We start from the raw sequence: 12,915 nt of genomic DNA on the forward strand, positions 1-12,915 counted from the left end.
GAATACAGCGGCTTAACCCACTGAGCCACCCAGGCATCCCCATATATGTTATTTTAAAATTCAACAGTCCTATCCAATAGATATTGCTCTTCCCAGTTTATAGAAGACAAAACGGAGGCTCAAAAAGGTCAAGCACCTTGCCCAACGTGACACAACCAATAAATAGCAGAAATAAAATCAGGACACTGATCTTACTTGACAGAGGGCTTATTAGTACTTTATTGAATTATACTCAAATAATTTTTACATTAATTCCCTTTTTAATTAATATACTCTATCTAAATTGTGAAGCTAGCAGTAATACAGAGATAAGATTAAGATTCAGTCAGATTATTTATTCATCCACTTGTCCATCTTCCCACTTAACCACCCCACAGTCAAGTAATGAAAACCACTATTGTCTGACAAATTGTAAAGAAACATAGACAAGAGTCAGACCAGATTTCATGTGCTGAAAGCTGAAAGTGAAAAATTAATATAAGCAAAATGAATTCATCACTGGGTGAAATTCTAGAAGAGTAAACTTTTCTGAAGGTCTTCTCTAGAAGGACCTTCCAAAGATAGCAGTGGGTGAACAAGGTAAGGATAAAGATATGAAGCCTTAGCAAATCAAAGTAAGAGACTTATGGATCAAGAACAGTAGTGAATAAAGACACCAGTATAAACCCATCTCCCAGGGTCATTACAAGATGGCATTTTATAACACTTCTGTATTTATAGACATATTCATAAATACTTTTCAACTTTATACTGTATACTTGATGCCTCAAAGAAAAATGAAATGTTCAAAATAATTGCTTGAGCAATAGTCAGGATTACAGTGCCTTTTACAACATTTCTAATCATATTAATCCATGGGCCAGCACCAAAGCATCATCCAGGAGCACTGCAAAAATGCAGAACATTGGGGCACCTGGGTGGCTCAGTCAGTTAAGCCTCTGCCTTTGGCTCAAGTCATGATTTCAGGGTCCTGGGATGGAGCCCCACATCGAGCACCCTATGGGGTTCCATGTTCAGTGCGGAGTCTGCTTCTCCCTCTCCCCCTGTCGTTCTCTCTCTCAAATAAATAAAATCTTTTTTTAAAAGTGGAGAACATTGAGACTGATCATCAGACCCAATGAATCAAAATTAGCATTTTAACAAATTCCCAGGAGATCTGTATACACATTCCAGTTTGCGGGGACCTGCCCTAAGAAGCAAAAGGAGTAATCCTTACTTTATGTATATTGACAAGAGTTTCACAAAAGGAACAGAGTGGATAGGAGAAGAAACACCAAGGGGACAGGTTCACACATCTTAACTTCCTCAGAGCTCTTCTCATTGAACAGAGCAGAGACCCACAATGAAAAAGAGCACTGCTGTTTTCCTAACTTCAGTTTACTCTAGAAACAAGCACACGGTGAGCATGAAGCTGTCACTTATGCCTGGCTCAAACAGATATGTATAGGAAAATTACCCAATACAAAAGTTAGTAGTTAATGTTACCAATTCAGAAAGCCTACACCAACATCTTGGGGAAAGTAGAAAAAGAATGATTTCAGAGATAACATAGCCAAAGAAAATAATTAATAGAAGACCTAATGAGAGATTCTATATGTAGCTCTATAGATCTGATGGATATGAAAATACATTGCCTAGGAAACAGAGGAACTTCAAAGTAGTTCTTGTTCCTTATACCGCTTTTTCACATCCCAGAGATCTCTTTAACGCCCACTATCTTATTATCCTTCTAAAGAATACCATGAAATCTTATTTACAGCAATTACCAAAATCTATAGTAATGTAATTGGCATTTTGTTTGTTTGTTTAAAGCCTTTTTGTATACCAGAGTCACCTCCATAATGTCAACGACTGGGGTTTCTTTCTGTCCCTAGTCCAACAATAAATATTGATCCATCATATTGGACAGATAAATATTTGCTGAGTGAATAAATTAAAAATTCATACATATATATTAACTTGAGTGTTTCCTTTCCTAGGCATCTCTCTATATCAAAAAACTAAATACATTTTATTGAATACATTTCGGTTTCAGGCCTTAGTCAGATACATGTATTGTAATCCTAAGTCCTTTCTAGTGTTGTACTATTTGAAATATTCTTTCCTGGTTTTCTACACATTTGTTAGTTTCTGATTTTTTTAAAAGATATTTTGTTGGGGCACTTGGGTGGCTCAGTGGGTTAAGCCTCTACCTTTAGCTGGGGTCATGATCTCGGGGTCCTGGGATAGAGCCGCACATTGGGCTCTCTGCTCAGCAGGGAGCTTATTTACCCCCCCCTCTCTGTATGCTGTTCTGCCTACTTGTGATCTCTGTCAAACAAATAAAATCTTTAAAAAATTTTTTGTTTATTTAGTTGAGAGAAAGAGAGAACAGGCGCATGAGCACACATGAGTGGGGGGAGGGGCAGGAGGGAGAGGGACAAGCAGACTCCCTGATGAGCAGAGAGTCCAATGCAGGGCTTACCCCAGGACCCGGGGATCATGACCTGAGCCTAAGGCAGACACTTAACCGAATGAGCCACCCAAGCACCCATTAGTATTTGTCTTAATTTTGGATGAAAATATGGGCTTTATAAACATATAAAATTCACAGTGATTGGTGGTGATTATTTAAATTTCAGACATATATGCACTGTGCTTATATAGCACATGACTAAATATGTTTCCATATGGAAATTCTAGAGTCTTCTCTTATAAGCCCTTCTTTCACAGCCCTTGTCAGATACAGAGAAATCCACTTCATTCCAAAAGGAGCCAGTAGGTGGTGGTGTGCCCAAGACTATAGCAAACTAACTGAATGTCAATTTAGGAATTTCCTTCTCTAATTCAACACTAAATTCCCAGATACTTCCACTCTTAGAAGCTTAATAATGGCTACAGGACCCTTGAACATAGCTTCAAGATATAAATCAAAACTTTCTGTAGTGCTACACTGAGCGAGAAGATGCCCTGAAGAATTTTAATCAAGAAGATCTTTTAAATACATCCCCTCTCAAATGGGTCAATATTTCATTACCAATTTCACCAATTTAGAGACAAAATTCTTGGATACAATGCCTTCTACTGATACTTAAAGTTACATTTCAGAGGATCAATTGTAGTTAAATATGAAAAAGTATTATAAAGTTATAAAATACCTGCTGTAAAGTCTTCCAAGGGCCACATTGAAGAATTTCTAACGTAGTCAAAGGGGGCATCATGTTGGCTGGGCATTTTACAGGTCTCTTCCTCTGAACAAATATTTTTTGTTGGTTTTGTTTGAAAATTTCAAACCAAGGTTTATGTGCTTTTATCCAAGCTAGCCTCTTTTCTTCAATAGAAGATAGAAGTGTTGGCTTTGATAAACAACAGGTCACAATACTTTCACATTCAGCTCTATTTTCATGACATTCTTCTGGGATTTCTTTAAGTTGAGATTTAAGAGAGTTTATTTCTTTAAAAATTAAGGAGCTTTTTGCATTATAGCTACCCAAGTCTTCACAAAGACCATTTCTACCGAAAATATAATCTTGCTCATTTATTTTGCCTTCTATAGTTACCATGGAATTACTGCTGTTAAAAATCACATCACTATTCAGAGCATTGCCTTTTGGGACCTCCTCAGTTTCCTTGGATTTTAAATCAATTTCTTTTTCTTGTATTGTTTTATTTTCCCCTATAACTTCAGAATTTTCTAATTTTAGTGCTTGCTGCTTCATTGAAACTACTGAAATATTATTCTCTTCATATAATGTTCCATTCTGTTCTGTTAGCTCTTCTTTTTCTGCTTTTTGTATCTTATTCTGTTGATTATCTTGGATTATTTCCCATGCTTCATTGTTTTTCACCTTGTTAATTTCTTCATTATGTCCTAATATTATTTGGGTATCTTGTTTCATATTCTCATTTATGGCAGTTTTCATATGTTCCCCTTTTTGTATTTGAAGCTTTAATTCTTGCATCTGAAATTGCTCTTTCACATTTTCTTTTAGATCTGGCTTTTCCAATTCAGTTTTTTTGTCTGTATTTTCACATTTTCTTTCTTCTTTTACAATTTTTTCAGAATATTGTTGTTTTGCCAGGTTTTCATTTTTTACTTTAAATTCTGCCAAAATTGCCTGGTTTATAATAGGATCTTTTGATTGCACTTGTATTGATTCTTTTAATACTAGCTGTCTATCTACATTCTCTGTCCTATTTGATTTTTCAAGTAGCCAGAGGGGAACATCTTCCCATTTCTTTGACTTTTCATCTCCTACCTTTTTGGCTATGTCATCCTTATTCTTTGATGTATCTTCAACAGTCAAATTCTCGATATTATATTCATCTTTTTTTAATGCTCTACTTATTATTAGCTGTTTGTGTGCATCTTCTCTTAATCTTAATCTTTCCTTGCTTAGTAGTTGCTCTTTTTCTCTTCTTATGATGGTCTTTTTTTCTTCATATTCTTTTTCTCTCTTCCTCCTTTCCTCCTGCTTCTGCTTTTTTCTCTCTTCTTCTACCTTTTGTTCTTCCTCCAATCTTTTTAGTTTTTCTTCTTCCATCTGACGTATTTTTGCTTCCTTTTCTTTCCACTCTTGTGCTTTCCTTTTCTTACTTTCTAATTGTTCTTTTATGATGGGGTTATATTTTTGGTAGGCCACAAAGGCTTTATATTTAGCCTGAATTGTTACAGCTGCATTATGCTGCCGTTTTAACAAACGCATTTTTTCTTTTTCTTGTAGATCTTTAATTCTTGTTCTTTCTTCTTCCATTTGTAAATGCAAGCTTTTAATAAACTCCTAAAGTAAAGTAAGATAAATAGTAGTCAGCATAAACTAAAGATATCAAAATATCATCTAAAATACAGACTGAAAACAAATAGTAAAATTGAAATCACAAGGAAGTTGCTATAAAATTCACTTAAAAGAACTAAAACCATTTAAAGGGAATTAATCTTCTAAAATACTTGGGAGTTTTAATCATGTTAGTAAGTTGATATTCTAATATTATAGCTATACTAAGCCACCCAAATATAAATTGAGGAATTCCTTGAAGATAGAGAGCATATGAAATCGGAATGACAGAGAAAAAGCCAGAGAAACCACAAGCCAAAATTTGTGTAGGTGAAGAGGACTTCAAACTTTCTGAGATGGTAGCTCTGATAAAGGGGACTCCCAGAGCTAGCACAGACTGCAGAAGCAGGGGATTATTGGGTGAGATTTATGATACCAGGAAGGCAAGGTAGAACATACATGTAAGAAATATGAAGAACTAGCCTTGTCACATATTTTATCCTTTCTCAACTATGGAGAGAGCTGATAAGTACATATTGCATTAAATGAGATCGTTTGGAGTTAGGTGAGAAAAATGTCATTGTCACTATAGAGTCCTAAAACAAAAGTAAACAAATTAAGCAAATATTTGAGGAAAACTAACATAAAGGATGTGAGGCAATCAAAATAGTTCAATAAACAGAAGGAAGCACTAGTTTCTGAGAAAAGAGAGCAATTAAACTAAATAAAAAATTTACAAAAAAAATTTTAGGAAAAATATGTTTAAATAAAAATAACTACACATAAAAATGAAAATGCAAGCGATCAAATAAAAAAAATATGACTCACGCAAACAAAAATTCAAGATAGAATGGCTTAAATAGGTGTTGGCTAAATAAAAACTTCCAAATTACACACTTTCCTGGAACAACATACAAAATAACAAAGATATGAAATCTATGACACAGACTTTCAGGTATAAAGACAAGGAACACAGAAACTCCAATATGACTAGTAGGAGTTACAACTAAAGACCTGAGAAAAAGGGAAAAAAAATTAGAAAAATATTTTCAGGGACACAGGTGGCTCAGTAGGGTTCAGTGTCTGACTCTTGATTTAGGCTCAGGTCATGACCTCAGGATCCTGGGATTGAGCCCTACATTGGCCTCTGCACTCAGCGGGGAGTCTGCTCCAGGATTCTTTCTCCCTCTGCCCTCCTCCCACCCTGCCACTCTCTCACTCTCTAAAATAAATAAATACATCTTAAAAAAAAAAGAAAAATGTTTTCTAAACCAAAAAAGGTTGGAAGATAAAGAGTAGAGTTAACTTTTCATGCATGCATATAGACAAACACACTGATACACTCACATGGAAGCTAGCAATATTTCAGAACCCTAAGGAATTAAGCTCCATGAAGGCAGCATTTTCCATTCTATCCAGTGCTATACCTTGAACACTCAGAAGCGCCTGGCACAAAATAAGGTATCAGTAAATATGTACGATAAATGTAAAATGTGAAAAATCTAAAGGCTTCAAAAGAATGTAAGGAATGAGTATCAAATTTACAATGATAATAGGCAAAAATATACAAATATGCAATGGAGTTATATCTTTAAATTGTTAAAACCAAATGGTAATAAATCTGGATTCTATATGCCAGGAAAGGAATCGTTCGGTTGTTAAAGCAAAATAAAAAAAATATTTTCAAGTGTGCAAACACTGAGAAAAGTTGTTATCCAAAAATGTTTTCAACAAGTATTTAGGCATACAGGAAATGAAAACTGAGACCAGAAATCAGGGGATGACTCAGGATTCAAAGAACACTAATGATCAAAGAAACCATTAACACTTAAACTTAAATTGTTTTGTTCTATTATCTTCTTTCCATCATTTCACTTAAGAAGTCAGCTATTGGGGCACCTGGGTGGCTCAGTGGGTTAAGCCTCTGCCTTTGACTCAGGTCAGGATCTCAGGATCCTGGGATCGAGCCCCTCCAGGGAGCCTGCTTCCCTGCCCCCTCTCTGCTTCCCTCTCTGCCTACTTGTGATCTCTGTCAAACAAATAAATAAAACCTTAAAAAAAAAAAAAGTCAGCTATTGGTTTACTGTTGGTCCTTGTAGGTAATGTGCATTTTTGCTCCAGCAGCTTTTATAACTTCTCCCCCCTTGTCTTGAATTTCAATAATTATACTATTCAATTCCCAGGTGTGATTTTCTCTGTATTGATTCTGTTTGGAGATCATTAATCAACTTTGAGTGTTCAGCCTGAATTTCTTTTAAACTATCTCAACTATTATTTCTTTACTCATTGTTTTTACTTCATTCTTTTTCTCCTATCCTTCCAAGATTACTAATATATACATTTTATCTTTTCACTATATATCACATTATTTCTTGTACTCTCTTCTGCTTTCCAATTTTTTGTCCTCTTTGTGCTTTAATTTGGATATTTTCTATTGACATTGCTTGTTTCACTAATGCTGTCATCAAACAGATGCACCGAATCTTTAATTTTATATGCTAAACTTTTCAACTCTATAATGTACATTTGATACTTCATTGTAGATTCTACTTCTCTTTTCCTATCACCTCTCTGTTAAGCATCTTGCTATTGTATGACAGTTATAGGTATTTTAATGGCTCTCCTAACTCCAACATTTGGGTTTACCTGTAGGTAAGCTACTATTGTCTTTTTTTGTCCCTTGTCATTCATCTGAACTGTCTGTTCACATGCCTAACCAACATGTTAATTTAAATACGCACAGTAGAGAAAATCATATTATAATATATAACATTATTAAATCAATACACTGTACCCTTTAAATTTACACAGTGTTACATATCAAGTATATATTTTTTTAAAAAGATGGGTAGTAAACCTTTTTTTTTTTTTAGAAAAAGATGGATAGTAGGAGTGTGATTATATAAAGAAAAGACTTGAAAGACTAAGAAAGATAATATGTTTAGTCAGATAACAGGATTATAAGAAATTTTATCTACTTCATGCTTATACTTAAAATTTTATATAAAATCTTTGAGGTAGGGGCACCTGGGTGGTTCAGTGGGTTAAAGCCTCTGCCTTCAGCTCAGGTCATGATCCCAGGATCTTGGGATTGCCCCGCATCCCTGCTCAGCGGGGAGCCTGCTTTCCCCTCTCTGTGCCTTTGCCTGCCTCTCTGCCTACTTGTGATCTCTGTCTGTCGAATAAATAAATAAAATATTTTAAAAAAATCTTTGAGGTAAATAACCTTATAACATAATAAATGTGTCATCAGAATGATCTTAAATTCAAAGGCATTATTTAACATATTCAATTGTGTTCAAGAAATGACCTTTCATAACCATATTCAATCATAGTGAAATATTTATAATAGTATGTTTCCTCAAACCTTAAAAAATTATAGAATTACAATTTTATATAGACATGTTCATTCACTAAACCAGTTTATTTTAATATTTAGGACATTATATTTCAAGGAGAATTTCTGATGATTAATATTTAAAGCTTTAGTAAATTAAATCCTATACCAGACAAGCAATATTACGTCCATTTCAAGTACAATAATCTATTTCAAATGAAGAATGATTATTGTAATGATTAAAAACAAGAAATCGTTACCTCGTGCTTTTTAAATTTCTCTTTCCACATTTTCTCTTCTTTATGGAGTTCATCATTCATCTTGTCCTGTTCTTGCTGAACATATGGTAATACTGAGTTATTATATTCAAATATCAAAAAATATTATGTTCATTATATTTGATTCTGACAACGAATATTTATAAATAATAGTTAAAGATAATAACTCACCCAATGATACTCTGTCATTAGTACTGGGACAACAACCTTAATCTCAACCTAAAGTATCACATAAATGATATCTAGGGTTCCCATTTTGAGCACATAAAGATGTTTGTAACCTGGGTAAGTTGTTTTATTTATCTGAGTATGTTTATTCACATAATAAAATGTATTGGCTAGATATGCTCTTGGGTAATGCAAAACCCACAAATAATAATGTTTGTAAGATGAGTTTTATATTACAATTTTTCTTCCTGCACACCATCCCATTTAATTCACATAATCCATCAGTTCGGTGGATAACGATTTTCTTGATTAACATCTATTTTGTTAAGGCTCTGCAGAATAAACAAGATCAGTAAAATAGAATCCCTTTCCTCTAAAATTTTACCTTTAATATGGGAATGCAACTGTAAGTTCACATATTACCTCAAATTTAGCAGAATAAATTTATCAAAAGAAGACTATAAAGGACCACTGTAGAAATAGGCATTATAATTAAAAAGAAGATTATGAAAAGTTTCATATAGAAGACCGTATATGAAGGAATTTATTAAATGTTTTCCAATTAGGAAAATGTAGCTCTGTTTTTAGGAAAATTAAAAGGTTACATTAAAGACAAAAAGCCAAGGAGTCACTAAAGAGATCAAAGAGGTAGGTATTAGAGAAGTCCATGTAAGCAGCAAGGAGGGCCTTCTGTATAGGGTGATGGGAGTGAGAAAAATACAAAAACAATGTAAAAATGAAATTGCTACAAACTGCCAAGTGTCCAGAAATAAAGTAACTGGGAATCTTTCTTTGGATATAATCTTTACAATGAGAATTAGGCAGAGAAATAACTTTAAAAAGCCCTCCTGGCAGCACTATGGTGAACGGGTTTGTGGAATACAAGACCAAAAGTACAGAGATAATTGGCAAATTTAGTGAATATGCCAAGTTAGACATTAGGACACCATGGACTACAGAGTAACAGCAGATAGGTGGGTGGATGAGAAGATGCATAATATAACTATTAGAGGGAAGAGGATAATAAAGAGAAGGAAGAGCCAAAGATGGTCCTTATCTTTCTAGCTTAGACTATGATGACAGTGTAGATCATCAAAATGATGAATATAAGAGGAGAAGCACAACTCAGAGACAATGCCTTCAGTTTTAGACACATTAAGCTCCGAGTGTAAAGTATCTGTAGTAGAGTTAGGTAGTTCATTTTTCTTTTTTGTTATAAATATAGATTTGTTTCTGAACAGCTATATAACAGATTTGTATCTGTCAGCTATGAATGACATTATCAAGAGAGAAGGTATATGGAAAAAAAAAAAGGACAAAGGAAGAAATCCTTGGTAGTACCATATTCAAGAAGAGAGAGAGAGACAGAGAAGGCTAACATGGACATAAAGGAGGAATTGCCAAACATGTAAAAAGAGATTCAAGGAGGTGTGATCCCACGGAAGTCAAGGAAGAGAGAAATGGTCAACAATCAGGGGTGCCTGGGTGGCTCACGGGTTAAAGCCTCTGCCTTCAGCTCAGGCCCTGGTCCCAGGGTCCTGGGGTCAAGCCCCACATCCAGCTCTCTGCTCAGCAGGGAGCCTGCTTCCCTCCCTCCCTCTCTGCCTGCCTCTGCCTACTTGTGATCTCTGTCTGTCAAATAAATAAATAAAATCTTAAAAAAAAAAAAAGAAAGAAAGAAATGGTCAACAATCAAATTTTTACTGGCATAAAATGCTACAGAGGCCATTATAAGAACTGAAAAACAAACTGTGAATATGGAAACTTAGAAGTCATTGGTTATTGGACACCTGGGTGGCTCAGTGGGTTAAAGCCTCTGCCTTCAGCTCAGGTCATGTTCTCAGGGTCCTGGGATCCAGCCTTACATCGGGCTCTCTGCTCAGCAAGGAGCCTGCTTCCCCCTCTCTCTCTATCTGCCTCTCTGCCTACTTGTGATTTCTGTCTGTCAAACAAATAAATAAATAATCTTTTTTAAAAATTAAAAAAAAAAAGAAGTCATTGGTTATTTTTGTTGCGAGTCGTTTCATTTGGTGGGGTGATGGTGATATACCTCGTAGTTTTAGGATTCAGTAAGAGACGAAGACATAAATATAGCAAGACTACTCTTAAGAAGCCTTACCATGATAAGTAGAGGTAAAGAGAAGTTAAAATGAGACATAAGAACAAAAGTGATCTTGGGATTTTTCTTTTGTTTTATTTCTAAGATGGGAGGAAAACTGAACATGCTTATAAACAATAAGAAGGGAGGAAGTTGATGGGGTGTTTCAGCATACAAGGTAAAACTATAAAACAAAAAAGCAGGGGTAAACTGAAAAATATTATAGAGCAGAGCAGGGAAACCTAACTTTTAGTAAAAGAAATCTTTCCTACTGAGTGTAGAGCAAAGACAAGGAAAAAAGGTAGGGTAAATACAGAGGCTGGTACAAACTAGATATAGGATTAGGAAGAGGAAGTTTACAATTCATGCAAAAATATAATGTGATCATTTGCCCATAATGAGGAAGGAGAAACCAGGTGGAACTCTTAAGGAAAGAAATTTACAATAGCTTCCTATTTCATTCCCCCAACAGCTAACAAAGGACACAGAAAACAACTACTGAAAGTAAGTAAATTACATATTTACAATGCATCTTTTTAAAATTATGGCATGGTCTCATTGGAAAAGTTTTAAGCCCCAAGGCATAACAAAGTATACATTTAGGAATTCATTAAAATATTTTAAACTATAATCTTACGATAAAGCACAAATTACTTTCAGAAACTAAGCTGGAACTCTTTGAAGGTGGGGCCCAGATGTCAGATCTCTTTTGTGTCATTGAAGCGCATAGCTGAATGCTTTGTCATTGAGGTAGTCAATAAATTTTTTTGTTTTAAAACAATTAAATATGACAATTTGGGTAAACAAAATTTAAAAGTCGGATGTTTTCTAAATCTGAAAATACCACTAACAATCAACAGCAATGATGCATTTCAACATAAGACTACAAACACTACTCCTATAATCTAAATTATACTAAAGCCTATCCTAGAATAAAGATTCTGACTTTTGGAAATGACCCCAAAAAAAGTCTGTGTAAAGGAAAGCTAAGGATCCATAGTTCACATTATTAGAAAAAGCCACAGCCATACTGAGTATACAGTATAATTGCTTTAAATTTATTTTCTATAATCAGGAAATGCAGTGTACTCAACATGGAGGGCTAGAACACACTGAACTGCCCAAGTGACCACATGTCAACATTCTCTATATGTAACTCTCAAAGTGTGTAGTAGTAAGTGTGGTAATATGCAGGTCAATTTTAGTAATGTAAGACAGAGAAGTCAGTTCTGATTGTTATCTATACATTCTAACGATCCTGATGGTCATAAAGTAGGGTCCTAAAAATCCACCAGTTTCTCAATATACCACTACCATGACCTAAGCATATGGATCTCCTATTACCTACATGGGTGAACCACTATAACCAAATATGTTTTATGTAATTGTTATACATTAGACCTCATAGCAAAGACATTTCATGATCAGGAAAATTTTGTTGCCTTCTTGCATGATTAGAAGTATATGAAAAAGCAACACTTATGTTGTAAATATCAACCCTTCTAGGACAATCTGTAACTTCATTGACCCCAGGGGGCTCCCAAGATCCAAAGCAGCATCTGAAATTTCAATGAATTTTAATAAATTTTTAAATAAATTAAATTAATGTATATAATAAAATATTTTTTTAATTTTGAATGCATAAATTTAAGGAAAACTAATCAAGAAGTCCATAGTAAATACTGTTACCAGTCAATGGCTTCAATTATCAAGAATACCTAAATCCCGGGACGCCTGGGTGGCTCAGTTGGTTAAGCAGCTGCCTTCGGCTCAGGTCATGATCCCAGTGTCCTGGGATCGAGTCCCACATCGGGCTCCTTGCTCGTCAGGGAGCCTGCTTCTCCCTCTGCCTCTGCCTGCCATTCTGTCTGCCTGTGCTCGCTCTCTCTCCCTCTCTCTCTCTGACAAATAAATAAATAAAATCTTTAAAAAAAAAAAAAAAAAAAAAAGAATACCTAAATCCCATAGAACAGAACTCAATCCACACCATAATCTAAAAGGATCAGTACTATTCAGAAGTAGTTACTGATTCAAAAAATGTATAAAGAGCCCAGATATCCATCGACTGATGAATGGGTAAAGAAGATGAGATATATATACATATATAAAGAAATATTACTCAACCTTGGAAAAGAATGAAATCTTGCCATTTGCAACAACATGGATGGAACTAGAGGGTATTATACTAAGTGAAATAAGTCAATCAGAGAAAGACAAACACCATATGATTTAACTCATATGTGGAATTTAAGAAACAAAACAGATGAATATAGGGGAAGA

At 34.7% G+C, this 12,915-nt stretch overlaps 1 protein-coding gene across 1 annotated transcript in view; it reads right to left on the reverse strand.

The window, feature by feature from the left end:
* The window catches only part of LOC111142277 (leucine rich repeats and IQ motif containing 1), a 187,505-nt gene that overhangs the window by 165,025 nt on the left and 9,565 nt on the right, over window positions 1–12,915 (reverse strand). The window contains exons 6-7 of the mRNA XM_022495329.1: window positions 8,352–8,426; window positions 3,138–4,760 (exon numbers count right to left, since the gene is read on the reverse strand). Of these exons, the coding sequence (XP_022351037.1) occupies window positions 3,138–4,760; window positions 8,352–8,426 (1,698 nt within the window). The remainder of the gene's footprint in view (window positions 1–3,137; window positions 4,761–8,351; window positions 8,427–12,915) is intronic.

Source organism: Enhydra lutris, unplaced genomic scaffold (genome assembly GCF_002288905.1).
Source record: "Enhydra lutris kenyoni isolate GAN:26980312 unplaced genomic scaffold, ASM228890v2 scaffoldscaffold7, whole genome shotgun sequence".
Classification (NCBI taxonomy): Eukaryota; Metazoa; Chordata; class Mammalia; order Carnivora; family Mustelidae; genus Enhydra; species Enhydra lutris.